The sequence below is a fragment of the Phoca vitulina genome, unplaced genomic scaffold (assembly GCF_004348235.1).
Source record: "Phoca vitulina isolate PV1807 unplaced genomic scaffold, GSC_HSeal_1.0 scaffold24, whole genome shotgun sequence".
NCBI classification, from domain to species: Eukaryota; Metazoa; Chordata; class Mammalia; order Carnivora; family Phocidae; genus Phoca; species Phoca vitulina.
In genome coordinates, this window is record NW_022589727.1 from 9,552,083 (window position 1) to 9,576,059 (window position 23,977).

General features: G+C 36.9%; 1 protein-coding gene across 10 annotated transcripts in view; it reads left to right on the plus strand.

The window, feature by feature from the left end:
- Positions 1 to 23,977, plus strand: part of NOL4 (nucleolar protein 4) — a 410,686-nt gene that overhangs the window by 273,262 nt on the left and 113,447 nt on the right. For all 10 annotated transcript variants that reach the window (XM_032421281.1, XM_032421282.1, XM_032421283.1 and 7 more), the window contains one exon: positions 23,228 to 23,407. In XM_032421281.1, coding sequence (XP_032277172.1) covers positions 23,228 to 23,407 — 180 coding nt within the window. The remainder of the gene's footprint in view (positions 1 to 23,227; positions 23,408 to 23,977) is intronic.

A 23,977-nucleotide genomic window follows, 5' to 3' on the forward strand; every position in this document is an offset into this window, starting at 1 on the left:
ATGTTTAACTTTTGAGGAACTCCTCCATAGTGTTTTCCAGAGTGGCTGCACCAGCTTGCATTCCCATCAACAGTGTAAGAGGGTTCCCTTTCTCTTCATCCTCACCAATCTCTGTTGTTTCCTGTGTTGTTAATTTAGCTATTCTGACCAGATGTGAAGTGCTATCTCATTGTACATTTGATTTGTATTTCCCTAATGATGAGTGATGTCAAGCATCCTTTCATGTGTCTGTTAGCCATCTGGATTTCTTCTTTGGAAAAAAAGTCTATTCTTGTCTTCTGCCTATTTTTTAACTGGATTTTGAGTGTTGAGTTTGATAAGTTCTTTATAGATTTTGAATACTAACCCTTGATAAGTTACATAAGTCACAAATATTTTCTCCCATTCCAAAGGTTGCATTTTAGTTGTGTTGTTTTCTTTTCTGTGCAGATTATTATCTTGAGGAAGTCCCAATAGTTTATTTTTACTTTTGTTTCCCTTGCCTCAGGAGATGTATCTAGTCAGAAGTTGCTATGGCTGGTGTTAAAGAGGTTACTGCCTGTGTTCTCTAGAATTTTGATGGTTTCCTATCTCACATTTAGGTCCATTTTGAATTTATTTTTGTGTATGGTGTAAGAAAGTGGTCCAGTTTCATTCTTTTGCCTGTTCCTGTCCAGTTTTCCCAGCACCATTTGTTGAAGGGACTTTCTTTTTTTCCATTGGATATTCTTTCCTGTGTTATTGATTAGTTGACTATATAGTTGTGGGCCCATTTCTGAGTTTTCTATTCTGTTTTATTGATCTATGTGTTTATTTTTGTGCCAGTACCATACCATCTTGATCACAACAGCTTTGTAATATAACTTGAAGTCCAGAATTGTGATGCTTCCAGCTTTGCTTTTCTTTTTCAAGATTGCTTTGGATATTCAGCATTTTTGTAGTTTCATATACATTTTAGGATTGTTTGTTCTAGCTCTGTGAAAAATGCTGGTGGGATTTTGATAGGGATGGCATTAAATGTGTAGACTGCTTTCGGTAGTATCGACATTTTAACAATATTTCTTTTTCCAGTCCATGAACATGGAATGTTTTTTCATTTCTTTGTGTCATCTTCAATTTCTTTCATAAGCGTTCTATAGTTTTCAGAGCATTTTACCTCTTTGGTTAGGTTTATTCCGAGGTATCTTATGGTTTTTGGTGCAGTTGTAAATGGGATCGATTCCTTGATTTCTCTTTCTGCTGCTTCATTTTTGATGAATAGGAACACAATAGATTCTGTATATTGATTTTGTATCCTGCAACTTTACTGAATTTGTGTTATCAGTTCTAGCAATTTTTTGGTGGAATCTTTCAGGTTTTCTACATAGAGTGTGATGTCATCTGCAAATAGTGAATGTTTGACTTCCTCTTTGCTCATTTGGATGACTTTTATTTCTTTTTTGTTTTGTGATTGGTGAGGCTAGGACTTCCAGTACTATGTTAAGTAACAGTGGTGAGAGTGGATGTGCCTGTCTTGTTCCTGCCCGTAGAGGAAAAGTTCTCAGTTTTTCCCCATTGAGGATTATATTAGCTGTGAGGTTTTTTTGTAAATGGCCTTTATAATACTGAGGTATGTTCTCTTTATCCCTACTTTGTTGAGGGTTTTTATCAAGAATGGGTGCTATATTTTATCAAATGCTTTTTTCTGCATCTATTGAGAAGATCATATGATTCTTATCCTTTCTTTTATTAACATGGTGTACCACATTGATTTTTGAATATTGAATCACCCTTGCAACCCGGGAATAAATCCCACTTGACCATGGTGAATGATTCTTTAAATGTGATGTTGGATTTGGTTTCCTAGTATTTTGTTGGGAATTTTTACATCCATGTTCATCATGGATATTGGCCCATAGTTCTCTTTTTTAGTGATGTCTTTGTCTGGTTTTGGAATCTGGGTAATTCTAGCCTTGTAGAGTGAGTTTGGAAGTTTTCCTTCCATTTCTATTTTTGGAATAGTTTGAGAAGAATAGGTACTAACTCTTCTTTAAATGTTTGGTATAATTCCCCTGTGAAACCATCTGGCTGGCCCTGGACTTTTGTTTATTGGGACTGTTTGTTTTGTTTTGTTTTGCTTTTAATTAAGCAGAAATTTTATTTCCAAACTCATCAAAGATTATTACAAACACAAATAAAGTATCCTTTTAAAAGTGTCCCAAATTAGGGGTGCCTGGGTGGCTCAGTCAGTTAAGCATCTGACTCTTGAATTTGGCTGGGTCATGAACTCAGGATCATGGGATCTATCCCGAGTTTGGCTCCATGCTGAGCATGGAGTCTGCTTAAGATTCTCTTTTTTCCCTCTCCCTCTGCTCCTCCCCACTCTGCTCTCACAAGTTCTCACTCGCTCTTAAATTTTTTTAAGTGTCCGAAATTAAATCAAAGGGACATCATCAAAGTAAAAGCACTTGCGACATTAAGAATTCATTTAGGTTGTAGTATTTCCACATTATTTGTTTTTAATCATTTGCAGTGTTTTGAAGATCACATTTACATTTTTTTTAAGACATGAAATAGGTGTACCTGGGTGGCTCAGTCAGGCATCAGACTCTTGATTTCAGCTCAGGTCATGATCTCAGGGCTATGAGAGTGAGCCCTGCATCAGACTCAGTGCTCAGCTCAGAATTTGCTTAAGATTCTTTCTCTCTCCCTCTTCCCCTGCCCCTGCTTGCATGCATGCTCGCTCTCTAAAATAAATCAGTAAATCTTTTTATTTTTAAAGACATGAAGTAATGTAGTTTTTTGGTTTTTTTTTTTGTTGTTGTTCTTTTTTTTTAAGTACAACCACAACTATAAAGTAGAGGAACTTAAGAAGACAAAGACCAAATCTGCTTCATACACATGAAGGGGCAATCTAATACACAACACAACATGAATCTTTCCAAACAAGTTTGCTGAGAAATAGCTCCCATGTTTTTAGTTACAAGTAAAACAATCTTCTCATGTAGAAAAATGTGGACATTCTTTGATTAATAAAGCCTATTCTTCCCCCAGTTTTATACTTATCTTCATTTAGAAACTAAATTCATGAGAAAAGAACAAGTTTTGTTATGCTATAAAAACCTTTGGAACAACAAATTACAAATATTCCATTTTTTAACAAGCAAAAATGTTTTCTTTCCCAGAATGTAAACATCCAGTAAAAAACCCCAAATATTCCAGGTATAGAAACACCAATAATTTGCTTACGAAAAAGGTGTATTGGGGGAGGCAACATTTTTGTTTGTCTTAAAGATAAAAGTACTTTACCAAGAGTCAGGCCATTATTATTTAAAGTCTACTCCTTCACCCAGTTTTCTTATCTAAGTAGAAACTCATCAATTTCTATAGAATTTTGGCTATAGGAGCAGGCCACAGGAAAGGTCTGAAATATCTAAAAGTCATTTGGTGTGTACCTGGGTGGCTCAGTTGGTTAAGTGTCTGCCTTCGGCTCAGGTCATGATCTCAGGGTCCTGGGATCGAGTCCCGCATCGGGCTCCCTATTCAGCAGGGAGTCTGCTGCTCCCTTACCCCTCCCTCCTGCTTGTGATCTCTCTCTCTCAAATAAATAAATAAAATCTTTTTAAAAAAATAATAAAAGTCATTTGGCTGGAGAAAAGTGTTTTCTTGAGACTTGGAGGCAGTTATTCATCACTTTGTGCTTAAAAGCATTCCTCAGTGAACTTCTTCCCTACAGGCTTTAGGATAAAGCACAGCATCTGGGCTGCTGGAATATCTACCAGCAGGGCATCGCTGCAGGCATTCTGCATGCTATACTCTTGAAGCTGGGCAGCTGCCTGAAAGACCTTGATCTTCTCCATGTTGGCCTCCAGCTTGAGCTGCTCCACCAGGTGCTGCATGGCATTCATCCTGGCCCCAGAAGACATGGCAGCAGCGGCACTGGGCTCTAGGGTTCAGGAGCTGGGCTGCAGGAGCCACAAGGCTGTTGGGAGATTTTTGATTAGTCCTTCAATTTCTTTGCTGGTTATGAGTCTGTTCAAGTTTTCTATTTCTTCCCATTTCAGTTTTGGTTTTTATATGTTTCTAGGAATTTATCTATTTCTTCCAGATTGCCCAATGTATTGGCATATAATTTTTCATAATATTCTCTTGTGATTTCTTGTATTTCTGTGGTGTTTGTTGTGATTTCTCCTCTTTTGAGTGTGATTTTTATGTATTTGAGTCCTGTCTCTTATCTGTTTGATATGTCCGTGTTGGGATTTATCAATTTTATTAATTTTTTCAAAGAACCAGCTCCTGGTTTCATTGATCTGTTCTACTGGGTTTTTCTTGTTTGTTTGTTTCTATATAATTTATTTCTGCTCTAATCTTTATTATTTCCCTTATGCTGGCTTTCAGCTTCATTTTTTATTCTTTTTCTAGCTCCTTTAGGTGTAAGATTAGGTTGTATATTTGAGATTTTTCTTGCTTCTTGAGGTAGGCCTGTATTGCTATATGCTTCCCTCTTCTGACCACTTTTGCTGTATCCCAAAGGTTTGGGATGATGGTGTTTCCATTTTCATTTGTTTCCATGTATTATTTATTTATTTTTCTTTAATTTCTTGGTTGACCTACTCATTTTTCAGTAGGATGTTCTTTAATCTCCCTGTATTTGTGGTCTTTCCAAATTTTTTCTTGTGGTGGACTTCAAGTTTCATAGCACTGTGGTCAGAAAATATGTATGGTATAATCTCAATCTTTCTTGAACTTGCTGAAGCCTGATTTGTGAACTGCATGTGACCTATTGTGGAAAATGTTCCATGTACACTTGAAAAGAATGCGTATTTTGCTTTAGGATGAAATATTCTGAATATATCTGTTAAGTTCATCTGGTCCAGTGTGTCATTCAAAGCCACTGTTTCCTGATTGATTTTCTGCTTAGATGATTGTCCATTGATATAAGTGGGATATTAAAGTCTTACTATTAATGTATTATTATCAATGAGTTTCTTTATATTTGTTGTTAATTGTTTTATATATTTGGATGCTCCCAAGTTAGGGACATAAATATTTATAATTGATAGATCTTCTTGTTGGATAGACCCCTCTATTATGATATAGTGCCTCTTCATCTCTTGTTACAGTCTTTGGTTTAAAATCTAGTTCACCTGCTATAAGTATTGCTGCTCCAGCTTTCTTTTGATGTCCATTTGCATGGTAAATGTTTCTCCATCCCCTCACTTTCAACCTTCAGGTGTCTTTTGATCTAGAATGAATCTCTTGGAGGCAGCATATAGATGGATCTTGCTTTTTGTTTTGTTTTAAATACACTCTGATACCCTATATATTTTTATATTTAATTTTTATTGTTATGTTAATCACCATACATTACATCATTAGTTTTTGATGTAGTGTTCCATGATTCATTGTTTGTGCATAACACCCAGTGCTCCATGCAGAATGTGCCCTCTTTAATACCCATCACCAGGCTAACCCATCCTCCCACCCCCCTCCCCTCTAGAACCCTCAGTTTGTTTCTCAGAGTCCATCGTCTCTCATGGTTCGTCTCCCCCTCCGATTTCCCCCCCCTTCATTCTTTCCCTCTTGCTATCTTCTTCTTTTTTTTTTCTTAACATATATTGCATTATTTGTTTCAGAGGTACAGATCTGTGATTCAACAGTCTTGCACAATTCACAGTGCTCACCATAGCACATACCCTCCCCAATGTCTATCACCCAGCCACCCCATCCCTCCCATCCACCCCCACTCCAGCAACCCTCAGTTTATTTCCTGAGATTAAGAATTCCTCATATCAGTGAGGTCATATGATACATGGCTTTCTCTGATTGACTTATTTCTCTCAGTATAACACCCTCCAGTTCCATCCACATCATTGCAAATGGCAAGATCTCATTCCTTTTGATGGCTGCATAATATTCCATTGTGTGTGTGTGTGTGTGTGTGTGTGTGTGTGTGTGTGTATATATATATATATATATATATATATATATATATATATACCACATCTTCTTTATCCATTCATCTGTCGATGGACATCTTGGCTCTTTCCACAGTTTGGCTATTGTGGACATTGCTGCTATAAACATCGGGGTGCACGTACCCATTCAGATTCCTACATTTGTATCTTTGGGGTAAATACCCAGTAGTGAAATTGCTGGATTGTATGGTAGCTCTATTTTCAACTTTTTGAGGAACCTCCATACTGTTTTCCAGAGTGGCTGCACCAGCTTGCATTCCCACCAACAGTGTAGGAGGGTTCCCCTTTCTCTGCATTCCCGCCAACATCTGTTGTTTCCTGACTTGTTAATTTTAGCCATTCTGACTGGTGTGAAATGGACCCTCAACTCTATGGTCAACTAATCTTCGACAAAGCAGGAAAGAATGTCCAATGGAAAAGAGTCTCTTCAACAAATGGTGTTGGGAAAAATGTGATACCCTATATCTTTTGATTGGAGCATTTAGTCAATTTACATTCATAGTAATTATTGATATATATGTGTTTAGTGCCATTTTATTACTTGTTTTGTGATTGTTTTTGGTGGTTTTCTCTGTTCCTTTCTAGTCTTTATTGCTTTTGGTCTTTCTTTCCCACTCCAAGAATTTCCTTTAATATTTCTTGCAGGGACAGTTTAGTGGTCATGAAATACTTTAGTTTTTGTTTGGGAAACTCTTTATATCTCTTTCTATTCTGATGATAGCCTTGCTGGATAGACTAGTATTGGCTGCGTATTTTGCCCATTCAGCATGTTGTCAGTATATCACGCCACTCCATTCTGGCCTGCCAAATTTCTGTGGAGAGATCTGCTGCTAACCTTATTTGTCTTCCCTTGTAAGTTAGGGACTTCTTTTGTCTTGCAGCTTTTAGGATTTTTTTTCTTTATCTCTGTGTCTTGCAAATTTAACTATATTATATCTTTGTGTTGGCCTGCTTTGTTGATTTTGATGGGAGTTCTCTGTACCTCCTGGATTTGGATGTCTGTTTCCTTCCCCAGATTAGGAAAGTTTTTAGCTATAATTTCCTCAAATAAACCTTTTGCCCCTTTTACCCTCTCTTCTTCTTCTGAGACTCCTAAAATATGATGATACTATGCTTTATGGAGTCACTTAGTTCCCTAAGTCCACACTCATATTCCAAGATTTTTCTTTCCCTCTTTTGTGTACCCTTATTTCTTCCCCATAATTTTCTCTTCTATATCCCTTATTCATTCCTCTGCTTCTACCATCCTTGTGATCATTATATCTAGTCAGTTTTGAATCTCGGTTATTGAATTTTTCATTTCGGCCTGGTTAGTTTTTAGCTCTTTTATGTCTGTGGTAAGGGACTCACTCATGTTTTCTTTGCTCTTCTCAAGCCTAGCTAGTATCCTTATGATTGTTGCTTTAAATTCTGGATCAGGCATATTACTTATATATGTTTCGATTAGATCCCTGGCTGTGACCTTTTCTTGTTTTTTTCTTTTGGGATGAATTCCTCCATCTTGGCATTTTGTCTAGGTCTCTATTTTCTTCTCTGTGTTACAAAAGCCTGTTAGGTTTGCTGCTCCTGAAAGTAATGGTTTTATGAAGAAGCAGTCACATATTGTCCAGGGTCTGACACTTCAGGAAGGGGGCAGGGGAGGGAAATGGCACCAGCCAGCTCCGTAATCCCTGGAGAGGGGAGTTCGCACTTGCCGCTATCAGGGAAGCCCTCCCAGAAGAGTGAACAATTTTCCCTCTGGTGTCCCAGATGTCCTTCAGATCACTGCCTTCACACTGTCTGTCCAGATTGCTTGCCTGCCTGGAGCAGTGCAGTCACTTTGGTCTCTATCCCAGCCAGGCCTGCTGAGTTTTAAAACTCCAAACTTTAAGGACCTGGTGTGGTGAGACTATGCTGGTCTTCTGGAGGACAGTCTTACCACATCAGGACTGATTCAAGTTTGACCCAGAAGTGCACTCACATCAGAGTGCAATATCATGGGTTTTGCAGTAAAGCCCAGTAAAGAGCCAGTGGTGTTCAGGTTAACCACCCTCAGCAGGTGTCTCTGCACCTATGCTGAGGGGTGGGGGAGGGAAATGGCACCTGCCAGGTCCTTTTTCCCTGGAGAGGCAATGCCATCTCTTTCAGATGCTCTCCATGAAGGGGGAACCATCTCTCCCAGTGTGTTTTAGGTGATCCTCAGATCATTGTAGTCCCCTCAGTGCTCTATACCAGCCATGCTCTGGACCTCTAAAACTACAGTCTCTGAGCCCCACTGGTTGCAAAAACTCATGAAAGTCAGCCCCCCTTGTTTTTCCAGTGTTTTCCTTGTGTAATTTCCTGTGTACTCTTCTCTCTCTCTCTCTCTCTTTCTCTCTCTCTCTCTCTCTCAAACCAGGGCCCTCTCCCCTCTACAGTACCTGTGATTGATCCATTTCTCCCCCAAACCATGTCTCTGCACCTCCTACCTTCCATAATGTGGCCTCTTCTCCTCCTTTTGTTGTGCAGTTTGTTCTGTCAGTCCTCAGATCGATTTCATGGGTATTCAGAATGATTTGATATTTATCTAGTTGTGTTTGAGGGATGAGCAAGCCTAGGGTGCTCCTACTACACCATCTTAGCTCCTCCCACCTGAGGAAGGTCGTTATTAACTCTCCCTTAAATGTTTGGTAGAATTCACCTATAAAGCCATCTTGGTTTTAAGTTTGTTGGGAGTTTCCTATTACTAGTAACACAAGTGAATCAGTAATCCATCTGTTTAGATTTTCTATTTCTTACTGATCCAGTCTAGGAAGATTGAATGTTTTTAGGAACTTATCTATTTCTTCTACATTGTATAATTTGTTGGCATATAATTTTTTGAGGTAGTTTTATGTAATCCTCTGTATTTCTGTGGTGTTGGTTGTACCTTCTCTTTCATTTGTGATTTTGAGTCTTCTCTTTTCTTAATAAGTCTGGTTAAAAGTTTGTGCATTTTATCTTTCCAAAGAACCATTGTTCATTTCTATTCTTTTAGTCTCTATTTCATTTAATTCTGCTTCATTCTCTCTTATTTTTTCATTCTCCTAAAAACTTTGGGTTTTGTTCTTTTTCCTTTAGGTGTAAGGTTAAATTGTTTGAGATTTTTGTTATTGTTGTTTCTTGAGGTGGGTTTTAAGAAACAAAACTTCTTAGAACTGTTTTTGCTGCATCCCAAAGATTTTGTTGTGTGGTTTGCATTTGCTTTTGTCTCAAGATATTTTTTTTAAAGATTTTATTTATTTATTTGACAGAGAGAGACACAGCAAGAGAAGGAACAAAGCAGGGGGAGTGGGGGAGGGAGAAGCAGGCTTCCTGCTGAGCAGGGAGCCCAATGTAGGGCTCGATCCCTGGACCCTGGGATCATGACCTGAGCCGAAGGCAGAAGCTTAATGACTGAGTGACCCGGGCACCCCCAAATTTTTTTTGATATTTATTCTTTGACTTCTCCATCGACTTATTGGTTATTTAGTAGCATGTTATTTAGCCTCCATGTATTTTTGTTTTTTCCATCTTTTTTTCCTTGTGATTGATTTCTAGTTTCATGCCATTTGGGTAAAAATGATGCTTGATTTGATTTCAGTCTTTTAAAATTTATTAAGATGTGTTTTGTGGCCTAACATGCTCTATCCTGGAGAATGTTTCATGTGCAGTTGAGATGAATGTATGTTCTGTCCATTTTGATAGAAAGTTCTGTAATCTATTAAGTCCATCGTCTAATGTGTCATTCAAAATAACTCTTGCCTTATTGATTTTCTGTCTGGATGATCTATCCATTGATGTAAGTGGGATGTTAAAATCCCTACTATTTTTGTATTACTGTGAGTTTCTCCCTTTATATCTCTAATATTTGCTTTATATATTTAGGTGCTCCTACATGGGTGCACAGACACTTAAAAGGTTATGTCCTCCTTTTGGATTGATCCCTTTGTGATTATGTAATGCCCTTCTTTGCCTCTTCTTGCAATCTTTGTTTTAAAGTCTATTTGGTCTAACATAAGTATTGCTACCTGACCGCTTTTTTTTTTTTTTTTTTTTTGTCTATTCAGTCACCCTATGTTTTTGATTGAAACATTTAGTCCATTTACATTTAAAGTAATTGTTAATATGTATGTACTTATTGTCATTTTCTTAGTTGTTTTTGTAATTCTTCTCTGTTGCTTTCTCCTTCTCTTGTTTTCTTCCCCTGTGATTTGATAACTCACTTTAGTCTTATGCTTAGATTCCTTTATCTTTATTTTTTTTGTGTGTCTATTACAGGTTTTTGGTTTGTGGTTACCGTTAGGTTCATATATAAAAACATATGTATATAGCAATAGGTTCATATATAACAGTGTATGTATATAGTAGTCTATATTATGTCAATGGTCATTTAAGTTCAAATACGTTCTCTATATACTACATTCTTACTCTTTCCCCTTCCTACATTCTATATATATGATGTCATATTTATTTTGTGTATCCCTTAACTAATTTTTGTACATATAATTGATTTTACTACCTTTGTCTTTTAACCTTTATATTAGCTTTATATGTGATTAATCTACTACCTTTACTATATGTCTGCTTTTACCAGTGAAATATTTTCCTTTCTTTTTTTTTTTTTTTTTTTTTTTTTACTTATGGCCTTTTCCACTGAAAGAAGTCTCTTTAACCTTTCTTTTAAGGCTTGATGGTGATGAACTGCATTAATAATTTTTTTTTCCCCAGTCTGGGAAACTCTTTATCCCCCTTTCAATTCTTAATGATAGCTGCTAGGTAGAGTATTCTTGATTTTATTTTTTGTTTGTTTGATTTTGTTGTTTTGTTTGTTGTTTGTTTTGTTTTGTTCCTTTAGCACTTTGAGTTTATCCTGCCATTCCTGTCTAGCCTGTAAAGTTTCTGCTGAAAAATCAGCTATAATAGTCTTATAAGGTTTCTCTTGTTATGTAACTATGTGCTTTTCTCTTACTGCTTTTAATATTCTGTATTTTTAGTTTTTGACATTTTAATTATTATGTGTCTTGGTGTGGGCCACTTTGTGTTCATCTTTTTTGGGGCTCTCCATGCTTCCTGAACCAGGACATCTGTTTCCTTTCCCAGGTTAGGGAAGTTTTCAGCTATTATTTCTTCATGTAAGTTTTCTGCTCCATTCTCTCTTCTCCTTCTGCAACCCCTATAATGTGAATGTTAATATGCTTGATATTGTCCCAGAGGCCCCTTAACCTGTCCTCATTTTTAATTTTTTTTTTTTTTTTGGATGATTTCTACTACCTATCTTCCAGATTGATGGTCCATTCTTCTGCTTCCTCTAATCTGCTGTTGACTTCCTCTAGTGTATTTTTCATTTCATTTGTTGAATCTTCAGCTCTGATTGGTTCTTTCTTATATTTCCTATCTTTTTGCTAATGTTTTCATTGAGTTCATCCATTTTTAAGTCTGGTGAGCATCGTTATGACCATTACTTTAAAATCATTATGAGTCAGGCTGCTTATCTCCATTTTAGTTAGTTATTTTTTCTAAGGTTTTGTCTTGGTTTTGTTTGTTCAGAACATGTGTTCTGTCTCCTAATTTTGTCTGACTGTCTGTGTTTGTTTTTATATATTAAGTAGGTCATCTATATCAATAGCTCCTGGTCTTAAAAGTAGTAGACTTATGTAGAAGGTATCTTATGGGGCCCATAATGCAATGTCGTCTGGTCACCAGAACCAGGAGCTCCAGGGGTGTCCTTTATGTGGGCTGTGTGCACCCTCCTGTTATGGCTATGCTGATGAGAAGGGCTCACTTCCAGTGTAGCTGGTTGCAATGACCAGCTGTAAGTACTGTGGGCACACTGCTGGGCAGGGCTGGCCCCAGTATGGCTGGCTGAGAAGCCCAGCTATAGATGATGTGGGCAGGCTGGTGGGTACAGTTAGCCCCTAGTGCAGCTTGGTGAGAAACCAAGCCACAACTGTTGTGGGTGTGCTGGTGGTCAGGACTGCCTCTTCCCCACTCCCCCATCACTGGGGTAGGAGTTACTTTGGAGGTGTTTCAGTCCTGGCCAGGACTACCTGCTGGATGTGGCATGACAGTAGTGACTCTGGGAGGACTCTGGTCCCCACTGAAGCTGCCTGCCAGGTATGGTGGGTGAGAAGCTCCTTTGGAGGGGTACTTGCCAGCTGGGCATGTTGGGTGGGGCAGTTTCAAAGAATATAAGCCAAGTAGATGGAGAGTGTCAAAACTACCTTCCACTAGCATCTGCCAGTTAGGCTAAATGAGGCAAGAAAAATGGTATCTGCCAGTACTTTCATTCTGGAGAAAGTTCCTAAAGTTCCCTACCTTCCCAATGCATGCCTAAAGTTAGTCAATAAATCTTCATGTACAATCCAGTCACTTTTCAAACTGCTGCCACTGTGCTGTGTCTAGGAATGAGTGAGATAGCATGCTTACCCTTTACAAGCAGAGTAGTGGAGTCTTCATTTCTTATAGTCATCCAGTTCTCCTAGAGTTAAGCACCCCTGATTTTTAAAGCTTCCAGAGTTAAGCCCCACTGTTCTTCAAAGCCAGACTTTCTGGGGTTTTGTTATCCTGGTGCAGATCCCCCGTGCTAGGGATAACCAATATAGGGATTAATTCCCTTACTCCTCCAGGGGGACCTCTTGTCTGTGATAGTCCTCCTTGCCAGGCTGACTTCAGGTGATACTAGTGCATGCCAATTGAGAGAACCACTGTGCTAGCCAACATACATCTTGAAGAACAGGCTTGAAAAACTTGTATTATTTTGAAGTACCAAAGAAGTAGCTTTAGTTTTAAAATTATTAAGTGAGAGATTACCTTTCAGAGGTTATGATGAAAAGGAATGATATTGAAATAGCTAAAATTTCATGAGAATTTTCAAAGTAATTGTTAAATTTGGTTCATTATTGGACAATGTCAAGATGAAATGTCAACTGTGACTTATTTATCCAAAAACTGTTTAAGATTAATCTCAATCATTGGAAAACATTTACACAATGGTAAATCAATAAACCAAATAACAAATACCAATCCATGGTTATATAAATGGATAATTGCAGATTTGCATGCAATTGTAAGTAATAATACAGAGATGTCTTGTGAAATATGACATTTCAGCTACTGGGTGGGAAAATCTTTTTGACAAAACAAGTGAGAAATTATAAATGCCTAATTTGAAATATATGAATACTATATCATTTTGTTTTCTTTATATTTAATAAATGATTGAAAAAACTCAGATAAAATATTAATGGAATATGAAAAACAATAAAAGAGAAGGGACATCAATAGACGTTCTGACACTGAGAAGTAATGGACTTGTAATAAAAATTTTCAGATCTTACTAAAGGCAGTATTTAGGAGTAAGAAAAATACAGTTAATGATGAGGAATGAATTATATTAACACAATGGGAGAAGATTTAAATTTCATATTGAATTTGACAGAATATACCAATATTAAGAAAACATAATCTCATAAAATGCCACTTTAATGAAGACAATCATTCACTTCACAGGAAAACTTGAAATGCCCTAAAAATTCATAGGTTAGACATGAAAAGAACTTGATTAAGGGTTTCCTCAACAGAAAACAATGTAACAATTACATGATATTGGCAATAATTAATTTGAAGAGCAAAGGAAAGTTTCTAAACTATCAACAGTAAAAGACACATTTCCATCAGACAGGCTAAAGACTGAATCACTTTTCTATTCTCAATAGATGATAATACAAAATCATTGTCATATGAACAAGCAATCAAAGAGCATGCCAAGAAATGTGAAAAGAAAACAGTATTATAGAGATGTGCCAGGGAGTTACTTAATTTTTAAAATATTATTTTCCTGTATTTTGTGATTGTAGCATTTATAAGCTTTCAGCATCTCATAATTTGTGATTTTACTCTTATTAAATCTCTTTTGTATCTAATTTCTCAAATAAGTGAGGCCCATCTCCAAATTTTATAACTTTAAGGACTTAAGAAACTTGGATCAGATCTATCCTATGAGCCTAGAATGCAGCTCTAAGCATGGATTAATGATTCTGTAATTGTTGAATAAATTACTGTTATGTAAAATATCTGAAATGGAGGAAACTCACCAAACAAATCATAAATCTTATAAATTTTAAAATTTATTTTGGAAGTTTAATATGTATTGAAAAATAGAGAAAATAATACACAGAACTACTATCTATCAGCCAAATTCAACAGTAATTAAGACTTTCCACACTTTTTCACATTTTTCCTTTTTTCTGTAGTATTTTAAAGCAAATCCCAGATACCCATGTCATTTCATCTCTTACACCTCAATTTGTATTTCTAACAAATGTGAGCATTTTCTTACATAAATATTTACTTAACCAAATGTTAGGTCTTACATTTAGCAAAATTAATAAGAATTCGATGTTATCATGTAATACCCCCATCTATAGTCAAATATTCCCAAATTTTTTTCAAAATTGACATTTTGTATTGAGTTTATTTGAATCTGATACAAGCAAGGTCAACACATTTAATTTTATCATAGGCACAACCTCAGACACATTATGGGTTCAGTTTCGGAAAACCACAATAAAGTGAAAATCACAATAAAGTGAATATCACAATAAAACTAATCAAATGAATTTTTTGGTTTCCCAGTGTATATAAAAGTTATGTTTACAATATACTATAGTCTATTAAGTGTGCAATAGCATTATGTCTAAAAAACAGTGTACATATTTTAATGAAAGAACACTTCATTGCTAAAAGATGCTCCCCATCATCTGAGCTTTTAGTGAGTCATAATTTTTTTGTTGGTAAAGGGTCTTGCCTTAATGTTGGTGGCTGCTGACTGATCACGGTGGTGGATACTGAAGGTTGGGGTGGCTGTGGCAATTTCTTAAAATAAGACAACAGTGAAGTTTACCAATTGGACTCTTCCTTTTACAAACAATTTATCTCACATGCAGTGCTGTTTGATAGCATTTGACCCAGAGAACTTCTTTCAAAATTGGAGTCCATCCTCAAACCCATCAGTGCTTTATCAACTGGGTTTTTTTTTTTTTTTAACAATCTAAATTCTTTGTTGTCATGTTGACAGTCTTCACAGTGTCTTCACTAGGAGTAGATTCCATTTCAAGAAACTACTTTCTTTGCTCATCCATAAGAAGCAACTCCTCATCCATTCAAGTTTTATCATGAGATTACAGCAATTCAGTCTTGTCTTCAGTTTCCACTTCTAATTCTAGTTCTCTTGTTATGTCTACCACATCTGCAGTTATTTCCTCCACTGAAGTCTTGAATCTCTCAAAGTCCTTTATGAGGACTGGAATCAACATTTTTTTTTCTTTTTATAGATTTTATTTATTTATTTGAGAGAGAGAGAGAGAGCAGGGTGGGAGGGTGGGCAGAGGCAGAGGGAGAGGTAATCTCAAGCAGACTCTGCAATGAGCATGGAGCCCAATGCGGGGCTCGATCTCCTGACCCTGAGATCATGACCTGAGCTGAAATCAAGAGTTGGATGCTTAACTGACTGAGTCATTCAGGCACCCTTGGAATCAACTTCTTATAAACTCCTGTTAATGTTGATATTTTAACCTTTTCCTATGAATCACAAATGTTCTGAATGGCATCTACAATGGTGAATCCTTTCCAGAAGGTTTTCAATTTATTTTGCTCAGATCCATCATAAGAATTGCTGTATATGGAAATTTAACTTTATGAGATGTATTTCTTAAATAAGACTTGAAATTCAAAATGACTTCTTGATCTGTGGGCTCCAGGATGGATGTTGTGTTAGCAGGCATAAAACCATTGATTTTATTGTACATCTCCACGAGAGATGAAGTGACTAGGTGCATTGTCAATGAATAGTAATGTTTTGAAAGGAATCTTATGTTTTTTCTAAGTCTCAACATTGGGCTCAAAATGTTCAGTCAACCATGATGTAAACAAATGTGCTGTCATCAAGGTTTTGTTTTTCCATTTATAAAGCAAAGGTAGAATGGATTTGGCATAATTCTTAAGGACCCTAGGATTTTCTTAATGGTCAGTAGGCATTAGCTTCAACTTAGTCACCAGCTGCATTAACTCCTAACAAGAGAGTCAGTCTGTCCTTTGAAGTTTTGAAGCCAGACATTGACTTCTCTCTAGCTATGAAAATCCTAGATAGCATCTTCTTCTAATATAAGGCTGTTACTTCTTATATTTAAAATTTGTTATTTAGTGTAGCCACCTTTATTATCTTAGCTAGATCATCTGGATAATTTGCTGCAGCTTCTACATCAGCACTTGCTGCTTCACCTTGCACTTTGATGTTAGGGAGACAGCTTCTTTCCTTAAACCTCATAAACCACTCTCTGCTAGCTTCAATGCCATTGGAATTTTCATGTGTCTAAATAAATTTTATTTAGAGTTAGGGCCTTCCTCTGGATTAGTCTTTGGCTTAAGAGAAAGTTGTGGCTGGTTTGATCTTCTCTACAGACTACTAAAACTATCTCCATATCAGCAATATGATTGTTTCACTCTCTTATTATTCATGTGTTCCCCGGAATAGCACTTTTAATTTCCTTCAAGAACTTTTCCTTGGGGCGCCTGGGTGGCTCAGTCCTTAAGCGTCTGCCTTCGGCTCAGGTCATGATCCCAGGGTCCTGGGATCGAGCCCCGCATTGGGCTCCTTGCTCCGCGGGAAGCCTGCTTCTCCCTCTCCCACTCCCCTTGCTTGTGTTCCCTCTCTCACTGTGTTGTGTCTCTCTCTGTCAAAAAATGAATAAAATCTTTAAAAAAAAAACAAACTTTTCCTTTGCATTCACAATTTGGTGGCACAAGAGGCCTCACTTTTGGCCTGTCTCCATTTTTTATATGCTTTCCTCACTAAGCTTAATCATTTCTAGCTTTTGATTTAAAGTGAGAGACATGTGACTCACTTGACATTTAGAGGCCATTAGAAGTTTATTAATTGCCCTGATTTCAATTTTGTTGTTATCTTAGGTAATAGGAAGGCCTGAGGAGAGGGACAGAGATGGGGGAACAGCTGGTCAGTGGAGCAGTCAAAACACAAACACTTTCTCAAGTTCACTGTCTTTTATGGGCATGGTTTGCAATGCCCCAAAACAATTACAATAGTAACATCAGAGATCACTGATTGCAAGTCACCATAACAATTATAATAAGAAAAAAGTTGAAATAGTGTAAGCATTACCAAGTGCGACACAGAGACACAAAGTGAGCTTAATGCTGTTGGAAACATGGTGCTGATAGAGCTGCTGGACACAGGGTTGCCAAAACCTTCAATGTGAACTGCCCTCCCCCCCAAAAAACCAACCCCACAATATCTGTAAAATTCCATAAAAAAAGGTATGTCTGTACACCTCTTAAATCTCTTCTAATGTGTCACTTGTTTTTCTGGTGTCACTTATTGCAGAACCAAAGTCAGTTGTCCTATACAATGTCTCATATTTTGGGTTTGTCTCTTTGCTTTCTCTGGTGTCATTTAACTTGTTATTCTCTCTGCCTTATTTCTTGTAAATGGATGTTAACTCTGGGCTAGTGTTTTTCAAATTTGAGAGAGCATTAGAATACCCTGGAGGGCATGTGAAAATGTAGATTGCTGGGTCTAGCCCCAAGGTGTCTGATTCAGGTGGTCTTGGATGGGATCCAATAGTTTGTATTTATAATAAGTTCCCGGGAGATGCAGTTACTGCTGATATAGCAAGCACTCTTTGAAAACCATTGCTTCTAGACTGCTCATATTTTTAATGATTCTAAGATTGCCCAATATATTCAGTAATCAATAATATATTTTTAAAAGCTGACTGAATTCAGTAAAGTTACAAAATACCAAATCAATATACAGAAATCTGTTGTGCTTCAACTATACTTCAATTAAAAAATTATTTCTATACATTAATAATAACTATCAGAGAAATGAAGAAAACTATCTCATTAAAAACTACCTAGGAATGAGCTTAACCAAGGAGGTGAAAGACCTATGCACTGAAAAGTGTAAGACATTGACGAAAGAAATAAAACTGATACAAACAAATGGAAAGATATTCCATGTTGATTGATTGGAAGAAATAATATTACTATCCCAAGTAATCTAGAGACTCAATGCAGTCTTATCAAATAAATAAAATTTATTTAGACACATGAAAATTCCAATGGCATTTTTCATAGAAGTAGGACAAATAATCCTAAAATTTGTATGGGCCCACAAAAGACCCTAAATAGCCAATGCAATCTTGACAAAGAAAAACAAAGCTGGAAGCATCATGCTCCCTGATTTCAGTATGTATTACGAAACTATATTAATTAAAACTATATAGTATTGGCATAAAAACAGACACATAGGTCAGTGGAACACAACAGAAAGACCAGAAATAAACCCATACCTATATGGTCAACTAATTTATGACAAAGCCAAGAATAGACCATGGGGAATGACAGTGTCTTCAATAAACAATGTTAGGAAAATCGGACAGCTGCGTGCAAAACAGTAAAACTAAGCCACTACCTAACACCAAGTACCTAAATGAACTTAAAATGTTTTAAAGACTTGAAGTAAGACATGAAACCCCAAAAGAAAATATAGGTGGTAATTTCCTCGATGTCTGTGTTGGTGATGATTTTTGGATTTGACATCAAAAGCGAAAGCAACAAAAGCAAAAGTAAACAAGTGGAACTACCTCAAACTAAAAAGCTTTTGCACAGTGAAGGAAACCAATGGACAGGAGAACATACTTGCAAGTGTTATATTCAATAAGAGGTTATGATCCAAAATATATAAGAACTCCTACAATATCAAATCATTATTATATGCCTGAAACTAATATAATGTTGTTTGTCAATTATAACTCAATTAAAAAAGAAGTAACTGGCAAATAAATTTTTAAATTGCAATTTAAAAATTAAATCAAATTATCTTCTGTACAACTCTAACGTGTAAGCAATCACTTATTCAGAAAACATTTATTACCTTATTCCCACTATATGCTTGACATTGTGCAAGCTTTTAAGGATGGAAAAGGTATGGTCTCTGAGTGACCCCAACATCAAGTAACTCAGGCTGTGTGGAAGATGGACATATAAGCTAACTTGTATAGTATTTCATGATCAGTGCTGCAACAGGGCTACATACAGGCTATTATGAAAGCATGGATGCCTGCCACTCAATTCATGAGAGTCTTACCTTATTTAGGGCATGATAAAGAAATGACAGGTTTGTTTTTATTTCCCTTGGCTGTATATATATCACAAATTGCCCCTCTAGCCTCAGCTGGTTCTCCTATCAAGCACTATGGATGGTCTTGCTCTCTGAGCCAGTCTATGCTCTGACCACAGAGTAAGCAAACAGATTAAGCTTTCTTTCTAGGGTGCGGAAGTGAGGTTTCCTAGGTCCAGAACTGGCAGTTCTATTAGGGTGGTAAAAACGTGAGAAAATAGAAGTGCAAATGTATTTTTCAAGAAGTCTTTGCTAAGGAGAGCCACAGGTTATCTCAAGAGGAAAAAATGGAATATGTAATCAAGGCAAAGATATACCTTTGGCCCCATGAACTAACACGTGTGTTATGAGAATAAGCAAGTTTGCATCTTCTATAGGGCCTAAGTGGTGATTCCTTAACATTTTGGTTTTTTTAAGATTTGATTTGGGGGCACCTGGGTGGCTCAGTCAGTTAAGCATCTGCCTTCAGCTCAGGTCACGATCTCAGGGTCCTGGGATGCAACCACGCATCAGACTCTTTGCTTGTTAGGGAGCCTGCTTCTCCCTCTCCCTCTGCCTCTCCCCCTGCTTGTGCACTCTCTCACTGTCCAATAAATAAATAAAATCTTTAAAGAAAAGATTTAATTTGGATTTTTTCAATTTATATCTGGAATATGAAAATAACTGCTCCTGAAATTAAGGCTTCTTAGAGTATGGTCATCCAAAGTTCTTAATAAAGTAAGGTAGGTTTATGGTGTAGAGACTGCAATATTTTATGTGGGATGTTAAAAGACTATAGTAATTTTTATGACTTGATTCTAGATTATCATCCCAATACCCATATTCCCCATTTTTTAAAAAAGGACTTTATTTTTTAGAGCAGTTTTAAGTTCACAACAAAATTGAGAAGATGCAGAGATTTCCATACACCCCCGGCCCCTATGCGTGTATAGCCTCCCTCATTATCAACATCACTTACCAGAGTGGTACGTTTGTTATAACTGATGAACCCACATTGACAAACTATAAACATCCAAAGTCCATGGTTTATATTAGGAGTTATGATGTTGTACATTCTATGGGTTTGTACAAATATATAGTGACATGTATGTACAATTATAGTATCATATAGAGTATTCTCAGGGCCCTAGAAATCCTCTGTGCTCCACTTATTCCTCCCCTACCCCCTACAACCCTTGGCAACCAATGATCTTTTACCTGTTCATGGTTCTGCTTTTTCCAAAATGTTTTGTAGCTCAAATCATACAACATGTAGTCTTTTCAGATTGGATTCTTTCACTTAGTGACAGGTATTTGGTGTTCCTTCACGTCTCAATTAGCTCATCTCTTTTTAGTATTGAATAATATTCCCTGATCTGGATGTACCACAGTTTATGCATCCATTCACATACTGAAGCACATCTTGATTGCATTTGTTTTAGCAATTCTGAATAAAGCTGCTATAAACATCCCTGTGCAGTTTTTTTGTGTAGACATAAGTTTTTAACTCCTAGGATAAATACCAAGGAGCATGACTGTTGGTTCATATGGTAAGAGTATGTTTAGTTTTGTAAGGAACTGCCAAACTGTCTTCCAAAGTGGTTGTACCATTTTGCATTCGCATCAGCAGTGAGTGAGTTCCTGTTGTTCCACATCCTCACCAGCATTTGATGTTGATGTTGATGTTCCAGATTTTGGCCATTCTAATAGGTGTATAGTCGTATCTCATTGTTGTTTTAATTTGCATTTCCCTGATGACATATGATGTGGAGCTTCTTTGAAAAGTCTCTTTGCCATCTGTGTATCTCTTTTGGTGAGTTATCTCTTAAGGTTTGGGGCCCATATTTTAATCAGGTTGTTTGCTTCCTTATCATTTAGTTTGTAGTGTTCTTTGTGTATTTTGGCTAACAGTCCTTTATCAGAGGTGCCTCTTGTAAATATTTTCTCCTAATCTGTGACTTGGCTTCATCCCCCATTTTTAAAGACCAAATCATTTTGTAGAAAATAGGACACTGCTGACAGTCTTAAATGCTATTTCTGTAGAGAACATTTCTTTGTTGCTGTGAGAGAAGAAGTAGAGGTCATGTGTTGATTCCTATCTCAGTCTAGCTTGCAAGAAAATGCAAATTAACATGAGAAGTAGAGAACAATGATAGTGTTTAATTCTGTGTCAAATGTCATAGTATATTAAGACTTCACAGTTTAGAGAAACATTGAAGGAGACTGAGAAAGAAGAGGGAATCTTGGTGGAAATTGAATTTACTTGGATTGGCCCTGAAAGCCAGTTAATAGTATCTTCAACAGTGAAAGAGGCAGGAAATGACACTGCAGCTGAGAAACTGGATTCAGAGTTATACACATTTCAGTTTATATTACAGAAGGAAAAATTGATTATGTTTTGGATTTAGATTCTCAATATTCTCAGATCTGTAAGACTGGGTCTTCTTTATCTAGAGGGAGTAGAGGTGTAAAACGATGTCATTCCAAATGGTTCTGTTTATAGTAGACGGCTAGGTTGTGTATTTCACGTGGCATGTGGAAAGAATATATTAGCCCAGCATATTTGCATTCAGTGTATTGTAACATTTTTAAAAATGTTGCACATTGGCATTAAAAATATATATATGATATATTTTTCAAACCTACGGAATATTTGCCTTACATTTTTTAAGGTAAATCTACCTTGTTAATAATTTGAAATACTATAATATTACAGTAATATAAAATATGTTGTTTTTTAAATTTTAACTTTATTTTTTATGTCTATTCTACTTTTATTATTCTTCCTCTGATTATGCAGTAATAATATATTATCGTGATTCTTACAACACACTACACATATGTTATCGCACATAGGCATTTTTGAACACTGCTGATTTAAAATTTCCCGTTGTGAGGTTCTTTCAAAAGCATTTTACTTCTTTGATTTGAGGATGCTGCTGCTGTTTACAGAGATATTATCCATTTCACTGAGGTCACCTATGTATCTAAGTTCTCATATGTGAAATTTGGGTTGTTAATCTGGCCTTACCCTGATTGATTTCTGTACCATCCAGACTCAATTGGGTTGTTAATCTGGCCTTACCATGATTGATTTCTGTACCACTCCAGACACAGTCTACTGTTATTTAAGATTTAAGTGAAGAGAAAATAAAGGGGGATGGGGTGTAGAAGAGGTAGAGTATCACACAGCTGACGGGTTAATTTCAGGCACAGTTGAATCTATAATCTCAGATGATGTTATTAGGAGTCTATTCTGCTTAGCCTTGCTGGATTCAACTTGATTTCAGTTACCCAGAGGTAAAGTTGGGGCACAGCCAGAATAGAGAAGGTTGCTGCCCAGGGATTGGCACTCTCACCTAGGGGAGCAGAGGCTGTTTCTGAAAGGCAAAGGTGCTGTATGGACAAAGAAGTAGGAGATACCACTGCAGGACCCATGGTTAGTCTTGAACACAGTTATCTAAGTTTGTGAGAACTGTGTTGGCTGGCATTCATCTTCCATTAAGCATTAGGAAGCATTAAGCTTAACGTGATTCAGAGGAAACCTGGTTCCTTTTTTCTAGACCAAAATTCAGTGCCATCCTAAGACTCACAGACAATTTAAAAACTGATTTTCAAGACTTTGTCTTATAATTAGCACCCCTAGCATCAATATTTTGTGTAGTCCTTGTTGGGCAAATCAGTTAAATATATCCTCCCCTCAGTTTCCTTATCTGTTTAAAAAAATACTGATACGGTTAGATTGACTAACCTCTGAGGTCATTTCTGTTTCTAAGAATATGTGATTCAATGATTCTCTCGCAAAGGTGATTACAGGTTGATTTTTCTTTCTTTTTTTTTTTAAGTATGTATATTGAGTGGAAACTATCTTTGCTCTAAAAAAGCTAAATCCAGTAGAACTTTCTGCAGTGATAGAAATGTTCCATGCAGCTATTGAGCACTTGTAATATAACTGGTGTGACTGAGGAGATGAATTTTTCATCTAAACTTCATTAATTTTGATTCAAATTAAAATAGCCACAACTCTGGGATTAACTTCTTTCAGCAAGATTTTTGAGAAACCATTGAAATTAAAAACAGAATTCATATGCTCTGCGATGAATTTAAAAACAGCAATTTGCCCCTTTCTTTTCAGTCTCCCGCACATAGCTATTCAAGCTACGACTCTGGCAAAAATGAGAGCGTAGACCGAGGTGCCGAGGACCTGTCTCTAAACAGAGGAGATGAGGATGAAGATGACCACGATGACCACGACGATTCTGAAAAAGTGAACGAGACAGATGGCGTTGAGGCCGAGCGGCTGAAAGCTTTTAATGTGAGTCCGGCCACCCTCCCTGTGTGGCTTACTTTTTACCACTTCACTTTCATGTTGTTGCTTGCTGGTAAACGTGGATCTTCTAGAGACATGTCTGTTTAATTTACAGAAGGATTTAAAAAGTACATGAAACACTCTTTGCCAACCAGACACCAGAATTGCTGTGTTTTGTTTAGAATTTTAAAGCCAAATGTGAGCTGAAAACTGGATTTGTGTTGTGTGAGTATGCATGTTTACCTAGTGGATGAGGGGGCCTCCGCTTCTTCCTCGGAGGAGTATGCCTGTCTTCAGTTATTTCTCTTGCCTTCCTGGCTTACCTAATTATGCATGACAAAAGAGTCCATTGTTTTCAGAGATTAGTGCACTGTGCAGCATAACAATGTAGCAGTCGCATTTATCATTAATGGAGAATTTGATGGGGTGCTTAATTGTCACAGTCTACTGTTATTTCCTGATTTTTTTTCCTACACGATAGTCTATACTTTTCTGTCTGTCTGTCTGTCTGTCTGCCTCTCTCTCTTTTTTCTCTCTATTTTTTTATCCAGCCATTTAGAAAGCCTTTAAAGGGTG